The sequence below is a fragment of the Habropoda laboriosa genome, unplaced genomic scaffold (genome assembly GCF_001263275.1).
Source record: "Habropoda laboriosa isolate 0110345459 unplaced genomic scaffold, ASM126327v1 scaffold86, whole genome shotgun sequence".
Taxonomy (NCBI): Eukaryota; Metazoa; Arthropoda; class Insecta; order Hymenoptera; family Apidae; genus Habropoda; species Habropoda laboriosa.
The window spans coordinates 492,456-510,891 of record NW_017100212.1 but is presented as its reverse complement, the minus strand read 5'-3'; the positions used below and the strand labels follow the sequence as shown (position 1 = coordinate 510,891).

The window sequence follows — 18,436 nt, the reverse complement described above, 5'->3', positions numbered from 1 at the left end:
ATTAGGCTGGTTAATTGGGCTGATGTAACGGCGTGTCGACCGAGACTCCGACGCGAGAGGCTAATTGCCCCTGTTAGAAAGTGAAATTGATGGCAAGTGTCTCGCTGGGAGGTTGATTTTCACCAACTATCCACTTACGTCACCGGTGTTTTTGTTCGTTGCGGAAATTTTGCGGAGGTGACGTTGTTTGATCAACGAGGAATCGAAATTGTTGGACTTTTTCAGATTTTTCTTGGTTAATGGGGAATTGAGACGAGCGATTGAGATTTAGTTTTTAGGGAGAGAGAAATTGGAGGTTTCAGCAGAACTGCGAAAGGAAAGTTGTTAAATATGGAATTACAGAAAAATGAAGATATGAAAAACTGAGGTGGGCGATTGAAATTTAGTTTTTAAGGAGAAATTGAGATGAGCGATTGAAATTATTTGTTTAATGAGAAGAAATTGCGAGGTTGCAGTAGAACTGTGATAGGAAAGTAGTGAAATATGAAATATTGAAATATAGAAAAATTAAAAAGTGAGAAATTGAGATGAGCGATTGAAATTATTTGTTTAATGAGATAAAATTGCGAGGTTCGGCAGAGCTGTGAAACGAAAGTCGTGATTTGTTTAATGAGAAGAAATTGCGAGGTTGCAGTAGAACTGTGATAGGAAAGTAGTGAAATATGAAATATTGAAATATAGAAAAATTAAAAAGTGAGAAATTGAGATGAGCGATTGAAATTATTTGCTTAATGTGATAAAATTGCGAGGTTCGGCAGAGCTGTGAAACGAAAGTCGTAAAATATGAAATATGGAATTACAGAAAAATAATGAAAATATTGAGTTACAGAAAAATAAATAAGAAAATATTGAATTCCAGAAAAATAAATGAGAAAATATTGAATTCCAGAAAAATGGAGAAATGAGAAACTGAGATTGGCGATTGAAATTTATTTTTTAACGGGAAATTGAGATGAGCGATTGAAATTATTTGTTTAATGAGATAAAATTGCGAGGTTCGGCAGAACCGTGAAACGAAAGTCGTGAAATATGAAATATGGAATTACAGAAAAATAAAGAAAATATGTAATTACAGAAAAATAAATAAGAAAATATTGAATTCCAGAAAAATAAATGAGAAAATATTGAATTCCAGAAAAATGGAGAAATGAGAAACTGAGATTGGCGATTGAAATTTATTTTTTAACGGGAAAGTCGTAAAAAATGAAATACTGAAATATAGAAAAATTAAAAAATGAGAAATTGAGATGAGCGATTGAAATTATTTGTTTAATGTGATAAAATTGCGAGATTCGGCAGAACCGTGAAACGAAAGTCGTGAAATATGAAATATGGAATTACAGAAAAATAAAGAAAATATTGAGTTACAGGAAAATAAATGAGAAAATAAAGAAAATATTGAATAACAGAAAAATAAATAAGAAAATATTGAATTCCAGAAAAATAAATGAGAAAATATTGAATTACAGAAAAATGAGGAAATGAGAAACTGAGATGGGCGATTGAAATTTATTTTTTAACGGGAAATTGAGATGAGCGATTGAAATTATTTGTTTAATGAGATAAAATTGCGAGGTTCGGCAGAACCGTGAAACGAAAGTCGTGAAATATGAAACCGGCAGAACCGTGAAACGAAAGTCGTAAAATATGAAATATGGAATTACAGAAAAATAAAGAAAATATGTAATTCCAGAAAAATAAATGAGAAAATAAAGAAAATATTGGATACAAAAAACCAAAGAAAATACTGAAATATAGAAAAATATTGCTAACACTGAATTCTCGACACTTCGAATTAATCTCTCTGCTGCATATGAAAATTGATGGCTCTATCCCGCCAAGAGGGTGATTTCCACGATCTCAGATCCCAGAAACGTAACAAATTGCTGCAAAAATCATAAGCGGTCATGTTAAAGTATCAAATTACACAAAAATTATTTGACATTTTAATCTCCCTTTTACATAATTCGAAATACCCTTCCACCTATCTACATATACACGATTCACGGTACACGTGGCGGAGAACGTGTCAACGATAACGTAGACGTTGTTTCCCGAAGTAATTTTGACATGCGTGTCGTCGAAAGTGAAAAATTCACAGAACGCAAATTTATCTTCAGCTTGTTCAAACGTTGCTCCAGAGATCTTCCTGCATAGGGTATTAACTACTCGGAGTGGAAAATGCACGAGAGACTTCTTCGGAATACTTGGTCGACGTAGAAACATCCTCCTCGACCCGTTTAACCGTCGAATACTTAAACTTTCCTGTTATACCTCGTTTCAATTCACGAGCAACCTATATATCGCCTAATCCTGTTAACTCTACGATCGATCGATCATAATAAGAACACAATAATTTATCGATCGAGGGATCGTTCATTTCTAATTGCACTTTTATGCTTGCGTTGGTAGGAATTTTTACTCATTTTTAATTATTAGTCTGCAGATCTTTGGGCATTTGTTTGGAGGAAACTTGAAGGTGGCAGAATTGCACAGATTGCATGTAATATGAAAAAATATAGAAAATATGGGAATTACGGTTTTTAGAAATTGCAGTTTCAGAAATTCAACATTTTTCGCTGTATTCCAAATTTGCATAAAAATTCGCAGTCTATTAGTAGTAAATCAGGGAGATCGAATTTTTTTCTCAAAGATGAACAGAGATAAACGACAAATTTCTTTCACTCTATCCAAAAAATTCACGAGAAAATATAGAAAGCATTCAAATTACAGTTTTCAGAAATGATAAAAATTGTAGTTTCAGAAATTCCACATTTTTCGCTGTATTCCAAATTTGCATAAAAATTCGCAGATGCGTGTAATATGATAAAATATGCAAAATATCCAAACTATAGTTTTCAGAAATTATAGAAATTCAACTTTCCTTTCACTGTACTCTAAAAATATAAATTTGCATAAAAATTCGCAGTCTATTAACGATAAATCAGGGAGATCCAAAGATGGACAAAGACAAATGATAAATTTCTTCCACTCTATCCAAAAAATTCACGAAAAAATATAGAAAAAAAAATATAAATTTGCATAAAAATTCGCAGTCTATTAACGATAAATCAGGGAGATCCAAAGATGAACAAAGACAAATGATAAATTTCTTCCACTCTATCCAAAAAATTCACGAACTATTAGTAGTAAATCAGGGAGATCGAATTTTTTTCTCAAAGATGAACAGAGATAAACGACAAATTTCTTTCACTCTATCCAAAAAATTCACGAGAAAATATAGAAAGCATTCAAATTACAGTTTTCAGAAATGATAAAAATTGTAGTTTCAGAAATTCCACATTTTTCGCTGTATTCTAGATTTGCATAAAGGTCCACAGTCTGTTAATGATAAATCAGGGAGATCCAATTTCCCTCTCATAGGTGAACAAAGATAAGTGACAAATTTCTTTCACTCTGTCCTCCAAAAGACTCATCCGCACAGAGAAATTGATTCAATCTACCCCATCGCGTGAAATTTTTCAACCGGTTACAAAACACGATCCCTGATCGCTCGATCGAATAGAGCACGGTATCGACGCCGCGTTTCGAAGCGGGTCGGCGCCGACAGCGTGACGGCGTAAAAATCCACGGAAACGAGGTGAAACCATTCAGACAAGCCAGCAATTCTCTCTGCTTATCGCGTAGTCGAGGCGATATAAAACTTTGGAATGCTTACCGACGAGTTACCGAGCAACTAGTGTTCTCCCTATTTTAATCCACGTCACTTATCACGCGTGAAGATTAATTGCAACTCTTTCAGGAAACAGTCAGTTCAGCGTAACTCCTTCTTAAACGAAAAACCATCTCCTTCGAGAAAGTGCACCAATAACTGGACGAAAAAGAAAAAAAAAATTAATTCCCCAAGAAGGTAACCTTTTTCTAATTGTTAGAAGAATTAATTGAAAAATAACAGGCAATTCGGATCACTCGAAGAAAAAGGGAGAAATACGAGTTGCAACAGGTGACACGGAAGAACGATCGACGAACGTTTAGCCAGTCGTCCCGAAACAGAACTAAAATCACGTATTCCAGGTGCACGAGCAAGATACCAGCCAGATTTCACTTCTGATCGAGCGCCGGATCGGACGACTGTGCCGTTTCGGTGTCGAGGACACCCTTTACCCTCCCAATCGGAGGTGTCATGGCGCCAAACAGAGGCGGAATTTCGTGAAAACCGAGCTCTCTGTTGACGCAAGTACCAACACGATTTATGAACGTCTTCCATCTTATCTCTTCTTCTCGCGTCTAGCTGTGTCACGTTCGAGAGAAGAGAGAAGCATCTCGACGTCGTGATTATTGTCATTTTCAACGAACATCTTTTTCTCTGTAACGATTTTTCCTTTTTCCAAAATTTCTGTCTGGTTTTCTTTTTAAGATACTTGTGTTAGCTTGAAGGAATTATAGAGATTCGTCGAGACAGATAACTGCTGTTACGTATTTAGTGTGCACTTTGTGCGAGCTTGATTAAACAGCATCTCGAGATTGGTTGATCTTGGATTTTAATACCACGCGTATCAAATTTGCTTTATTGTGGAGGATTATGTGATTAAGCGACTTAATCCGGGTTTAGAGAGGCTGTGTGCTTCGTGGAACGTTATGTGGGTTGAAGTTTGGATGTATAAGATGGTTCGTAAGTTGAAACATTGAAAAAATTGGAAGGTATTTTTATCAATTTTTTTAAAAATTTGTGTTAATTTTTGAATTGTGAAGGGATTGATGGATCACCCTGTGTAATATTCTAGGATAATTGAAATAATTTTTCTTTTATTAAATCTCAATTTTTCGCAGATCTCTGCTTTCGTTCTTGCCTCGTGGCGGCCATCTTGGCGGTCCTCGTCGTAAGTCCTCCAAATCTTCATCGTCCCTTTTAAAAGACAAACATCGAGCACAGTTTATCCACTCAGAATATTACCGTGTCATATTTTTTCCTCGTTGCGTAAATTATTTTTTTTATATACAATAATTTTCAATTTTTCAATTTTCCAACTTACGCATCACCCTGTATACCCAAACTTCAACTCGTACAAAGTTCCGCGAAGCACGGAGCGCGCTTTAAACACAGATTAACTCATTTAACCGAACAATCCCCTCGATTAATAATCTCCTCGTCGTCTCTCGTGAAAACGGCCCAAAAGTGTCACGTTTACTTCGCAAAATTAACCCAGATAAACGTTTCCCGATAGCTTCGAAGACCTTTCTAATCGCAGAAAAACAGTTCTGTTGCGTAGGAAGGTTGGCCGAAGTTCTCGTGGAAAGAAATGTGTCGATCGGGAACGAGTTTAGCAAGGAATCCGCTGTTTTATGTACGTTACGATATCGGTTTTGCATTCTTCGCGGACCATTTCTCCGCTTGTGAAATGATCACCGATAAACCAGGTCCAATTACGCGAATTCGCGGTTTCCTGTTTTCGCGAGAAACTGTAGGAGTTTGGAATGTGTTACGAATTGCCCACCAAGAAGCCTAGAGTTGGCAAATGTTTACCGGTGAAGTGGTAACAGCAACATTTATTGTTGCTGAAAGCGTAACGCGTAGCGTAGGTATACAGTTCACGTTCGCCGGTTTTGTTTGCGTTCATTTATCGGCGAAGATAAGATCCGTGGAATTTACCATCTTATTGTTACTATACTTGAAGTGGTAACAGCAACATTTATTGTTGCTGAAAGCGTAACGCGTAGCGTAGGTATACAGTTCGCGTTCGCCGGTTTTGTTTGCGTTCATTTATCGGCGAAGATAAGATCCGTGGAATTTACCATCTTATTGTTACTATAATAGCGAATCTGTCAGCATCTGTTGGCTGGTGTGCGGCGAATACGCCGGGTCAAGATCAGTGGATCGTTTCTTAATGTGTAACTTCCATTTTTTGGGAAATCTGTTATCGTTGTTATCTCTGTTATCGTATCTGTTATCTGTTATCAATTATCGTTCTAAGGTGAAATTTGAAGAAACTGTTTTTGAAAATTTGAAACAAAAATTTTGGAAAATGAAGTGGAAAATAGTTTATTGAATTTTGAAATGGTGATATGACTTGTGAGTCGCGTGGAATACAATTATTATTGCTAGTTGTGGGCAAAAATTTTCAAATATACGATAAAAATTGAAACAGTGAAATGGTCACAAAAATTTTAACGGTGAAATTGAATTAAATTTTGAAATGGTGAAGCGACTTGTGAGTCACCCTGCAGGTGTATCTATTCGAATTTAGGAAAATATGTAAATAAATAAAGTTCTCAGACCTGTAACAAATATGTGTAATTAGAAGCTTGTATATAATGAAGTTATGAATTAAAGCACTAAATAGTGTAATCCTCGATAGTTTAATTTGAAGAGTAGTGGTGGGGGTAGCGCGCATCTGCGACCTTGAACCGGCAGAAGAATCGGTCGCGGCTATAGGCGCTACGTCTTTATAGCTGATACGTATAAAAATCCACAGCGGTGTTCGCGACAGTGTGTTTGAACGAAAGTGGATTATTTCTAAAGGAGAAAGATAGAAATTAATTCATGTACTTCATGTGTTTTACTAGAATTCAAAGGTTAGGATTTTCAAGGTATACACACGTTTCGAATGAACTAAATATTTATTTCTACGCCTCTTTCGTTTTCTATATGCATTCTCTACGACTCGATTTCACATAGAAGTGATTCGACAAATTTAGTAACACGTTTGATACAGGATCGACCCGTAAGTTTGTGCCGTCTCGTCAGCCTAACGGTTGTTCATAGTGCACGTTACGTTCAGGTCGATCTGATATCCATCTACTCCCGATTGTGTCCACGCTATGTTTATCGGATTGTTACTAGCCGGTGTTGGATCTCTGGGAGCACGAGACAAAATTTACAATTAACGATACAAATTTCGATACAAGTTTCGTTATAGTCTAACGAGATACTTACGCGTACTTTGCGAAATTGGCGAACATAGTGGCCATCTTGTATCTGGTCTGATAGTCAGGATCGTTCGGATCAGTGGGTGTTGGCAGATGAACCATGTCGTACAGAAGTGGAATGTCGTCGAAATGAGCGACACCTAAAATTCACACGAAGATTACATATTTTCCCCCGTGTTCGACGTTTCAACAGGAGAGATTTCGACGAGAACTCACCAGGATGGGTAACGTTTGCTATTACTTCGTGAAACGGATGCTTCGGCCAGCTGTTTCTGGGTTTCGTCTATCGGTCCGTTCCTGCCTGTGAAAAATGAAACGCAGACGCGTAACGAGCGAACCGCCGGTTCTATAGTCTGAGGCGAATATATTCAAGCTCAAGGTTAACGTAGAGTAATTATGAAAGTAGAGTATATCAAGTATTTTCAGCGTTCGAATGTTCGATTTAGCAGTCTCAGCAGTGAAAGGATCGATCTTACTCAGGTAATCCAAGAGATCTTCGACGTTGCTGCTCTGGGCTCCGGTGTAGAGGGCTGCAAAGAAAGGTTGTTCGACAGAAATTTGTATCGTCTTTCGATGTCTGATGTCTGATTTAAATATGGGACCTTGGGGCCCATAGGCGATTTAAATATATGGGACCTTGGGGCCCATAGGCGATTTAAATATGGGACCTTAGGGCCCATAGGCGATTTAAACATGGGACCTTAGGGCCCATAGGCGATTTAAATATGGGACCTTAGGGCGCATAGGCGATTTAAACATGGGACCTTAGGGCCCATAGGCGATTTAAATATGGGACCTTAGGGCGCATAGGCGATTTAAATATGGGACCTTAGGGCCCATAGGCAATTTAAATATTTTCTCGCACTGTGACTTTGGCGCTTATAGGCGTTTTAAATATTTTCTCACACTGTGTCCTTGACGCCTATAGGCTGCCTAAAAATTTTCTCGCACTGTTACATTGACGCTTTTTGGCACACTTAATTCAAGCCTTGATTTTTCTTCTCTGCGTACTATAACGGTCACCGGTCAACGGTCTGCGTACTGTATCACTCTAAAACGGTGAACCCTTAAAGACAACCCTTTGTAGCTGTGGTTCCGGTACTTTGCACCGATCTCTGTCTAAATTCGCCAGATATCGAGCACCGTGCTGTTTTTAAAGTGAACGTTGCGCAATGATCTCCCATTGAGAGTGGGTAATTAAACGATGACAATGGTTTCAGTGTGAAAATCGACGAAAGGCTATTATTCAGGGTGGTAATCGAGTCCGAGCATCTTTGGAACATTCGAGATCATCCTATTGTACGTATGGGTAATGTGACCAGACACTTGCGTCTGGTATGTTCTAATTAGTAGCGTACCGTTTCGAACGTACACCTGTCGCTAGTTGCACACTTGCAACAATGTAACTTTGAAGTAATTTTTTAAAGAAAAATCTTCCGTCAACTATTCTATCGATATTCTACTCGTTCGACTGTTCGCAATTTTATCGAGCAAATAATCCGTTTGCGATCCAACATTCTTGCATATTTCACGTTTCTCGGTTTATGGCACTGTCGACGCGAAACGCCGGTATTAATACTTAAACAGCGACTATCTAAATAAGGAAAATATGGAAATAACGGTTAATTACAGTCACACGTCCGGCTTTTCTGTATTTACCTTCGATGGTTCTTTCGCTTTACTGTTATAAAAGAGTGTGAGTCACGTTTTTCTCGTTTCTTGTGTCACGGTAACACTCGGATTGTGTCTTAAACTAAGGGGGTTTTCTAGTGTGACGATTTTTATTTTTTTGCATATATCGAAAGTACAACTCTTTAAGAACGTACTCCTGAATAGTTGTATTCGATAAAATAACGGTTATAGCTCGATTAGAGTGAATTCGAAAATGAAAAGTTTCCGAGTACCTATTGGGCTAAAGGATATCCACAGAAGGATGAAAGGAGAAAAGGAGCTCGAATCGGTGATCGTAATTTAATTCTTCGATTCAAAATATACACGTTCCTTAAAGATTTGAAATCTTTATTTCTCTGCAACTTCTGCTTGCTAAGTACATCTTAATTTTTCCATTTCTCAACGAAGTAATCGAATCAATTTAGATACACGATGCGCTTAGGATCGGCTCGAACGACAAAGCGTTATCATTCGCCAGACGGTTGTTCATCGTGAACGTACTGTTCAGATTTATCTGTAATCCCTCCTCGCCTGATGGCGTCCACGTTATGCCTATCGGAGAATTACCTTCCGGTGTAGGATTTCTAGAATCACGAGAAAAAAGGGGGAATAAAAATTTCCAATTACACCAGAAAAAGGATTAACGTCAAGTTTCGTTGTCGATTAACGAGATACGTACCCGTACTTGGCAAAATTGGTGGTCATGTCTACCATCGCTTGCAGGAACTGGTAATAAGGATCGTTAAGATCGGTAGGTACTGGTATTGCATTTGTCTCCCATATGTACGGAATGTCGTCGAAGTGGGCAGCACCTAATATTTGTACCAACACAGATTGTCATAGCATTAGGTGATCCCATAAGTTCGTGTGGAATTGTATAATTCAGATCAATATTTTCAACGAACACTTAAATTTGATAAAAAAAGACGTAAGCTACTTTTTCCTACTGTTTTCGATAGGACCATTACGTCGTCGCTATAGAATTTCCTGAAATTTTCGTTAAAATATTTTTCTACGCGGCAAACAAGTTTGTGAAAACTCACCACTGAAGGGTATCCTCAGGTAATCCTTGTGCCATGAATAAGGTGCTTCGTAAGATTGTCGATAAAAGAAAATGGGATTGCCGCTGTTATTGGCAGCCAACATTTTCTGAGTTAGATCTATCGGACTTATGAAGAACAAGTCTGTTCCAACCTAAAGCAGAAGCAAAAAGAGACGTGAATAAGATAAAAAGCTGCGTCTATTCAATATTGAGATGTGGTGGGGGTACAGGGACTCTGTGACCTTGAGCAGGAAATATTCGGTCGCGACTATAGGCGGTACGCTTCTACGAACGTCCTTTACAGTATATTCTCAAAATTCGAGCTTTTCTCTGCAATTTAACGTAATTACCTTTTTATACACCTCAAGCGCAACTTCGTCCGTAACGTTTACTAAGGTAGGAAACACGTTACTGGCTGATTTATCCATCTTTTCCAAATATGCGATGGCATCCTGGATGGGAGTTGCCGATCGGAGGAAAACTACGAAGCAGACGTTGTTCAACAGTCGGGTACAGTAATACGAAATGAAAAATCAAGCGTTACTCACTGTAGAGGAAGAAGATCACCTCGTCGTGCATGTAGCCCATCATCGTTGGCACTTTGTTGAACCTTCCAGTATGATACTTCATCACGGAACACTCTGTTATGTACGCCGTGTTATAATAATCCAACGCGGGGTCCTCTATGACGGGTCTGAATGGAAGTGGATGCGTCATTGACTGAAAATGGAGAAACAGTAAGTACATAATTACCGATGCGTCTTTCATTTTCACTTTTGCTTAAAATCATCGCGTTCGATGTTATCGAGGCTGAACTACAGTATTTGGATCCACGCCTATTGGGTCGTACGTATCACAGTACTGTTATTATCGATTGTTACCAGATTTGCAGTTGCGGTTGCGAGATCCAAAGCAGGCACTTGAAGAAGGAAGTCCAACAGGTCCTCGGTAGTTAGGGCCGCGTAACCGAGCAGAAGGGCAAGCTGCTGCGCACTGATCAAGTTATCTTCGGCCGTTTGAATGGACCATTCACACATTGGTGTGCCGCTCATTAAGAACGCCTTCGAAAACAGACCTGATTGAGGAAAACGGGAGAAGAAAAAAGATAAGTGTGCTTGCATGTAACGTCAGGTTCGAACAATCTCGTACGCACCAGCTGCTTTTTCTGATAATACGTGGTAACCAACAGATACAGATCCAGCGCTCTCCCCAAATATAGTGACCTGATTAGGATCTCCGCCAAACGCGGCGATATTCTTGTTCACCCATTGCAGGACCAGATATTGATCCTTCAGACCTGCGTTGCCCAGAGCTTTTGGATCGTTCAGCGATAGGAAACCTGGAAGGAAGTGATTTTCCGTATTGAAGAAGTGTCCCACTTTTAACGAACATCTGGATTATTGAAAGTAAGAAAAGACGACCAAAGGAGTTTACGATTAAAGAAGATTCCTTGATGGTCATCTTGAAGCTCACTTCAAGGCCATCGACATTTTTTTGCATATTATACTTATTATTTCTTCTTATTCCTCCGTCGTTTCATTATTTTTTTATCATGCCTAGATTCTTACTTCCAATACCAGTGGAAATAAAAGTGATGTTCATTGTAGATGAAACACTTTCTATAATTTCCCCTTAGTTTCGCCAAATTCCCCCCGATTTACCTAAAGGACCGACGCGATAATTGAAGGTAACTATAACGACGTCGCGTTCTATCATAAGGCGAGGTCCATACAAGGTGTCGTTGCTGTGACCGGTTGTGAAGCCGCCGCCATATATCCAGACCATAACTGGTATCAGCTTCAGTGGTCCCGTGAAGTTTGTCTGTCACAAAATACATTTAAATAGACTCCAAAATTCAACGACTCTCGTAAAATTTTTAATAAGAAAAAGTAACGACGTCGCGTTCTATCATAAGGCGAGGTCCATACAAGGTGTCGTTGCTGTGACCGGTTGTGAAGCCGCCGCCATATATCCAGACCATAACTGGTATCAGCTTCAGTGGTCCCGTGAAGTTTGTCTGTCACAAAATACATTTAAATAGACTCGAAAATTCAACGACTCTCGTAAAATTTTTAATAAGAAAAAGCAGTGTATTTACAACAGGTGTATACACGTTGAGGTACAAGCAATCCTCGCGACCCATCAGAATTTGCGACATATCCTCAAATTGTGGACACGGATTGGGCGTTGAAGTGGCCTCCAGGATTCCTCCCCATGGATCAACAGGAACTGGCGGCTGTTGTACAATAAATTCGACACTTTTTTGTCTATTTGAGACGACAGAAAACAGCTGATAGACGAAGGTAAGAATATTACTTGAAATCTGAGTTCACCAACAGGTGGTTTCCCGTAAGGGATTCCCCTGAACGACGAAAATGGCATCGACTTCCATATTGTGGTGTTGTAGGTACCACGAACCAAGCCATTTAGAGTCTGCACTATTGGCCCATCTTGGCCATTAACGCGTGCGATCAAGAATAAAAGAAAGAGAAACAGCGTCGTACGGTCCATATTTATCATCTGTAAATCCTCTTCGGTTTACAAGCTTGTTTATTAAAGAATCTTTAGTATAAGGAAGTAATATTACCTAGAACTTCAATGGAAGAATCAATCCTTCTGCGACAGAACTGTAGTTTCGACACTTTGCAACAGAGTTGCGTGTCTGTCCTCGGTTGTCCGATACACTTGTACTTTATAAGTGAGAACTACGTAATAACTTTCTACCGTGTGTTAATTAATCTAACGATGACAATGCCGGTGTGAGAATAAATGGAAGATTATTGTGTACGGTGATGATGGATGGCTGACACCTTTCTGTGCATTCGTAATGTTCATATTTGCACAGTGAACATTATTGCATAATTTGTTGCTTGTTACACTTCACGTTGTGTGTAATTAATAATGAAAGTGATGGATATTTTCAATGTCGGTAGGTTCCCATTTATGATGCAAGTGTGATATATCGAATATTTTACCTTTCAAAAGCATATCGTATGCTCGCGAAGAAAATTTCAGTTTTCTACTGAGAATCTTTATTTTTTCACCACGTTACAGAGAAATCGAGATTTTCTCTGCTCTTGCAGCCACACGTGGCTCAACCCGCATTTTTCCTTCGCTATCGTAATTTTCCATGGGTCCTCTTTGTATACGTTGTCATGGTGCGAGTGAAAACTTGGTGCAATTGTAATTTTTACAAGAAGTACACATATTTCAAAGAAGACGAATATTTATTTATTGGTAAATCGTTATTTCGTATAATAATATAGTAATTGTATAATAAGAGCACAAAAAGCTGCATCAATCGGTGCAGTGAAAAACGTAGGTTTCCATTTAAAAAGATGGGATTATCGCATTTTTCTGATTCACCGTCCGTTACCATTTAACTCTGATCTGTAATAGTTTCTCTATTTCCAACCGTTTACGCAAGTTGCATGGAACACCATGTCTAAGAAGCTCAATTTTAGAGCTCCAACCGTAAGCAAGATTGGGTTCTATTCTCTTTCGATAAGATTTATCTTCTTATCTAAGACGTAAGCGTCGTCTAAACTTTTGTGTCCATAACTGTCTCCACATATCGATTCACGCCAAGTCCAAGAAGATATTTTCGTTTATTCGAGGTTTAACTTCGCACTCTAACTTCGATACTTAAATTTTCATTCGCACTCTTCAATTTAACAATCTATCATGAAAATTACCGAGTAGTCTGAGTATACCTATTGGACTAAACGGAATCCACAGAAGGAGAAAAGGAGAAAAGGAGCTCGAATCGGTGTCATAATTTAATCCTTTAATTTACAAAGTACACACATTTCTCAAGCACTTGAAATCTTTATTTCTCTGCAACTTCTGTTTGCTAAGTACATCTTAATTTTTCCATTTCTCAACGAAGTAATCGAATCAATTTAGATACACGATGCGCTTAGGATCGGCTCGAACAACAAAGCGTTATCATCCGCCAGACGGTTGTTCATCGTGAACGTACTGTTCAGATCTATCTGTAATCCCTCCACGCCTGATGGCGTCCACGTTATGCCTATCGGAGAATTGCCTTCCGGTGTAGGATTTCTAGAATCACGAGAGAAAAGGGGGAATAAAAATTTCCAATTGCACCAGAAAAAGGATTAACGTCAAGTTTCGTTGTCGATTAACGAGATACGTACCCGTACTTTGCAAAATTGGTGGTCATGCCTACCATTGCTTGCAGGAACTGGTAATAAGGATCGTTAGGATCGGTAGGTACTGGTATTATATCTGTCTCCCATATGTACGGAATGTCGTCGAAGTGGGCAGCACCTAACATTTGTACCAACACAGATTATCCTTCGTATATTTCCTATTTCAAAACTTAAGTAAATATTAGGTCGTCTCGTAAGTTCGCGTCGAATTTTATAATTTAGATCAATATTCCCAACGAGTAAACGCTTTTTAAGTCCACAACTTTTTCCTACTATTTTTGGTAAGACCGAGGTGGGTGAGGAACGCCGTTGTACTGTTCTCACCTCAATTTATTAAGATCTAAGTGCTATGGCCGGCGTACAATTCACCCGGGAAATGCAATCGTTTTATTCGGTAATCGTCCCTACGGCAGTGATTCGGCGGGTACGTCTCGACGGTTGGCAGAAGAAAAACTGAACTGAGGTTTCTATATTGTTAGGACAGGGAGACAGGAGTAGAGACAGATAAAGATAGAAGTAGAGAAAGTGGTGGAAACGGAAAATTTGTAGAAAGCCGTTCGTCCTCGTGCGAACCTGGATGCCACATGTGTGCTTCTTAGGCTACTCGAGGTCGAAGGCAAGTCTTAACCCGGGGAGAGGGAAAAGAACGGAAACTAAAATCTGAAGGAGTTGGAAAAGAGGAAGTTCGCGTGGAAGAATAGAATAAGGCTCGGTAAGGGCTTGTTGGTAGTGACGTACTCGCCACAGGACCATTATGTCGTCGCTATTGAATATTCTAGGATTTTCAATAAAAAATTTTCTTTTTCGTCACGAACTTACGTTACCACGTAGCAAACAAGATTGTAGAAACTCACCGTTGAAGGGCACTCCGAGGTAATACCTGTGCCACAAGTAAGGCGATTGGTAAGATTGTCGATAATAGTAAATGGGATTGCCGCTGTTATTCGCAGCCAACAATTGCTGAGTTAGATCTATCGGGCTGATGAAGAACAGGTCCGTTCCAATCTAAAGCAAAAAGAAACTCTGTATCGCGACTATGTGACCTTGAACAGGAAATATTCGAACGCGACTATAGGCGGTACGCTCTTACGAACGGTAACCTCCCATATACTCTTAACATTCGAACTTTTCTCTGCAATTTAACGTAATTACCGTTGAATACAAGTCAACCTCGATTTGCACCGTATTGTTTAAAGCGCTGATCAACGCGTTACCAGTCAAATTATCCATATTTTCGAAAAATGAGATGGCATCGTGGATGGGATTCGACGAATGGAGGAAATCTACGGAACAGACGTTGTTCAACAATCGAGTACTGTAATACGAAATTGAAAATGAAGCGTTACTCACAGAAGAGGAAATAGATCGCCTCGTCGTGCATGTAGCCCATCATCGTTGGCACTTTGTTGAACCTTCCAGTATGATACTTCACCGCGGAACACTCTGTTATGTACGCCGTGTTATTATAATCCAACGTGGTGTTCTCTATGACGGGTCTGAATGGAAGTGGATGCGTCACTGACTGAAAATGGAGAAACAGTAAGTACATAATTACCGATGCGTCTTTCATTTTCACTTTTGCTTAAAATCATCGCGTTCGATGTTATCGAGGCTGCACTATAGCATTTCGGCCCACGCCTGTTGGGTCGTAGTGCTACCGCAAATGTCCTATTCAGAAAACACGAATCAACATGTGTAAATCCGAAATCTATCTGACCCAAACCTAACTCAATCTGGTGATGTAATCTTACACACACTGATACTACTGTAGTATCGGGGCCTCAATACCCAAAAATAGGAAACCGACACGGGAGAATAGGGAGGGAGTGGTTGGCGTAGCTCGCAAAGCCTCGGCTTGCTAAGTCGAAGGTCCCGGGTTCGATTCCCGTTGGGTCCCTCAATATTTTTCCGTCGTCGGTTCCTACGCTACAAAAATATTTCGAACACACGATTAGTTGTACAAAGTCTCGTTTCAATTCGCGCCTAAAAACACGTACTGACAAATGTACTTGCAAGTAGAAGATGACCTTGCAAAAAGAATTGTATTCTTCTTCTCCTAATTTCACTTGTATTTTCTGAATGGAACATTTGCTACGTTCCAACGATGTTGATCACACGACCCAATATCGTATTGCCGCTATCGATTGTTACCAGATTTGCAGTTGCGATTGCGAGATCCAAAGCAGGCACTTGAAGAAGGAAGTCCAACAGGTCTTCGGTAGTTGGGGCCGCGTAACCGAGCAGAGCAGCAAGCTGCTTCGCATTGATCAAGTTATCTTTGGCAGTTTGATGGGCCCATTGACACAGTGGTGTGCCGCTCATTAAGAACGCCTTCGAAAACAGACCTGATTGAGGAAAACGAGAGAAGAAAAAAGATAAGTGTGCTAGCATGTAACGTCAGGTTCGAACAATCTCGTACGCACCAGCTGCTTTTTCTGATAATACGTGGTAACCAACAGATACAGATCCAGCGCTCTCCCCAAATATAGTGACCTGATTAGGATCTCCGCCAAACGCGGCGATATTCTTCTTCACCCATTGCAGCACCAGATATTGATCCTTCAGACCTGCGTTGCCCAGAGCTTTTGAATGGTTCAGCGATAGGAAACCTGGAAGGAAGTGATTTTCCGTATTGAAGAAGTGTCCCACTTTTAACGAACATCTGGATTATTGAAAGTAAGAAAAGACGACCAAAGGAGTTTACGATTAAAGAAGATTCCTTGATGGTCATCTTGAAGCTCACTTCAAGGCCATCGACATTTTTTTGCATATTATACTTATTATTTCTTCTTATTCCTCCGTCGTTTCATTATTTTTTTATCATGCCTAGATTCTTACTTCCAATACCAGTGGAAATAAAAGTGATGTTCATTGTAGATGAAACACTTTCTATAATTTCCCCTTAGTTTCGCCAAATTCCCCCCGATTTACCTAAAGGACCGACGCGATAATTGAAGGTAACTATAACGACGTCGCGTTCTATCATAAGGCGAGGTCCATACAAGGTGTCGTTGCTGTGACCGGTTGTAAAGCTGCCGCCATATATCCAGACCATAACTGGTATCAGCTTCAGTGGTGGCATGAAGTTTGTCTGTCACAAAAGACATTTAAATAGACTCCAAAATTCAATGACTCTCGTAAAATTTTTAATAAGAAAAAGCAGTGTATTTACAACAGGTGTATACACGTTGAGGTACAAGCAATCCTCGCGACCCATCAGAATTTGCGACATATCCTCAAATTGTGGACACGGATTGGGCGTTGAAGTGGCCTCCAGGATTCCTCCCCATGGATCAACAGGAACTGGCGGCTGTTGTACAATAAATTCGACACTTTTTTGTCTATTTGAGACGACAGAAAACAGCTGATAGACGAAGGTAAGAATATTACTTGAAATCTGAGTTCACCAACAGGTGGTTTCCCGTAAGGGATTCCCCTGAACGACGAAAATGGCATCGACTTCCATATTGTGGTGTTGTAGGTACCACGAACCAAGCCATTTAGGGTCTGCACTATTGGCCCATTTTGGCCATTGACGCGTTCGATCAAGAATAAAAGAAAGAGAAACAGCGTCGTACGGTCCATATTTTCCACCTGTAAATCCTCTCGTTTATTAAAGAATCTCTAATTTAAGGGAATAATATTACCTACGACTTAAATGGAACAGTCAACTCTTTTACCATGGAGCTATAGCCCCGACACTTCGCCACTGAATTGCCCGTATGTCCTCGGTTGTCGTGTACACTGGTACTTTAAAAGTGAGGTCTGCGTAATAACTTTCTATCGTGTGTTAATTAATCTAACGATGACAATGCCGGTATGAGGATAAATGAAAAAGTATTGTGTACGGTGATGATGGATGGCTGGCACCTTTCTGTGCATTCGTAATGTTCATATTTGTACAGTGAACATTATTGCATAATTTGTTGCTTGTTACACTTCACGTTGTGTGTAATTAATAATGAAAGTGATGGATATTTTCAATGTCGGTAGGTTCCCATTTATGATGCAAGTGTGATATATCGAATTTTTTACTCTTCAAAAACACGTCGTTTGCTCACGAAGAAAATTTCAGTTTTCTACTGAGAATCTTTATTTTTTCACCACGTTACAGAGAAATCGAGATTGTCTCTGCTTTTATAGTCACACGTGGCTCACTCCACATTTTCCCTTCGCTATCGTAATTTTCCATGTGTCTTCTTTGTACGCGTTGTCACAGTGCTATGCCGCGGCAAAGAGAGGAGTCTCGAAGAACGTTTTGTTGGTGTGCAAAAGTAGTTTTATTTATATTTTCCAGGACGAGGTGGAACCACCTATTGATTAAAATGTGCGCGAACGCTTCGAAATCGAAGTGCTCCCCAAAGGATCCTCCTGGTGCGCCAGATTTTGTGACTAATTCTACGAGTGTCGCTATCCTAACAATGGTGCGAGTGAAAATTTGGCGTAATCGTAATTTTTGCAAGAAGCACTCATATTTCGTACAAGTTAAGTATTTCTTTATTTGTAAACGGTTATTTTATATAATAAATACATGTTTGTATGCTTCGTATAATTGCACGTCGAGACTGTCGCTTAAGCTTCGCATAACGCACTAAGGATTGGCTGTATCGGATATCCGAGAGGGTTTAACATACGGCCATTCATCGTGAACGTATAGTTC

At 39.5% G+C, this 18,436-nt stretch overlaps 2 protein-coding genes across 2 annotated transcripts; both read right to left on the bottom strand.

Moving 5' to 3' along the window:
- Nucleotides 1-6,707: 6,707 nt before the first annotated feature.
- Nucleotides 6,708-12,112, bottom strand: LOC108570795 (para-nitrobenzyl esterase-like). The gene is made up of 13 exons (XM_017932704.1): nt 11,918-12,112; nt 11,700-11,837; nt 11,263-11,422; nt 10,755-10,940; nt 10,483-10,676; nt 10,150-10,321; nt 9,952-10,082; nt 9,603-9,753; nt 9,239-9,371; nt 9,061-9,143; nt 7,227-7,418; nt 6,896-7,028; nt 6,708-6,816 (listed from the first exon to the last, which is right to left on the bottom strand). The coding sequence occupies exons 1-13, from the start codon at nt 12,110-12,112 to the stop codon at nt 6,708-6,710; spliced, it is 1,977 nt and encodes a 658-aa protein (XP_017788193.1).
- A 1,391-nt stretch (nt 12,113-13,503) lies between these two features.
- Nucleotides 13,504-17,361, bottom strand: LOC108570794 (para-nitrobenzyl esterase-like). The gene is made up of 10 exons (XM_017932703.1): nt 17,167-17,361; nt 16,949-17,086; nt 16,708-16,867; nt 16,200-16,385; nt 15,928-16,121; nt 15,127-15,298; nt 14,929-15,059; nt 14,631-14,781; nt 13,762-13,894; nt 13,504-13,666 (listed from the first exon to the last, which is right to left on the bottom strand). The coding sequence occupies exons 1-10, from the start codon at nt 17,359-17,361 to the stop codon at nt 13,504-13,506; spliced, it is 1,623 nt and encodes a 540-aa protein (XP_017788192.1).
- Between the last annotated feature and the right edge of the window lie 1,075 nt (nt 17,362-18,436).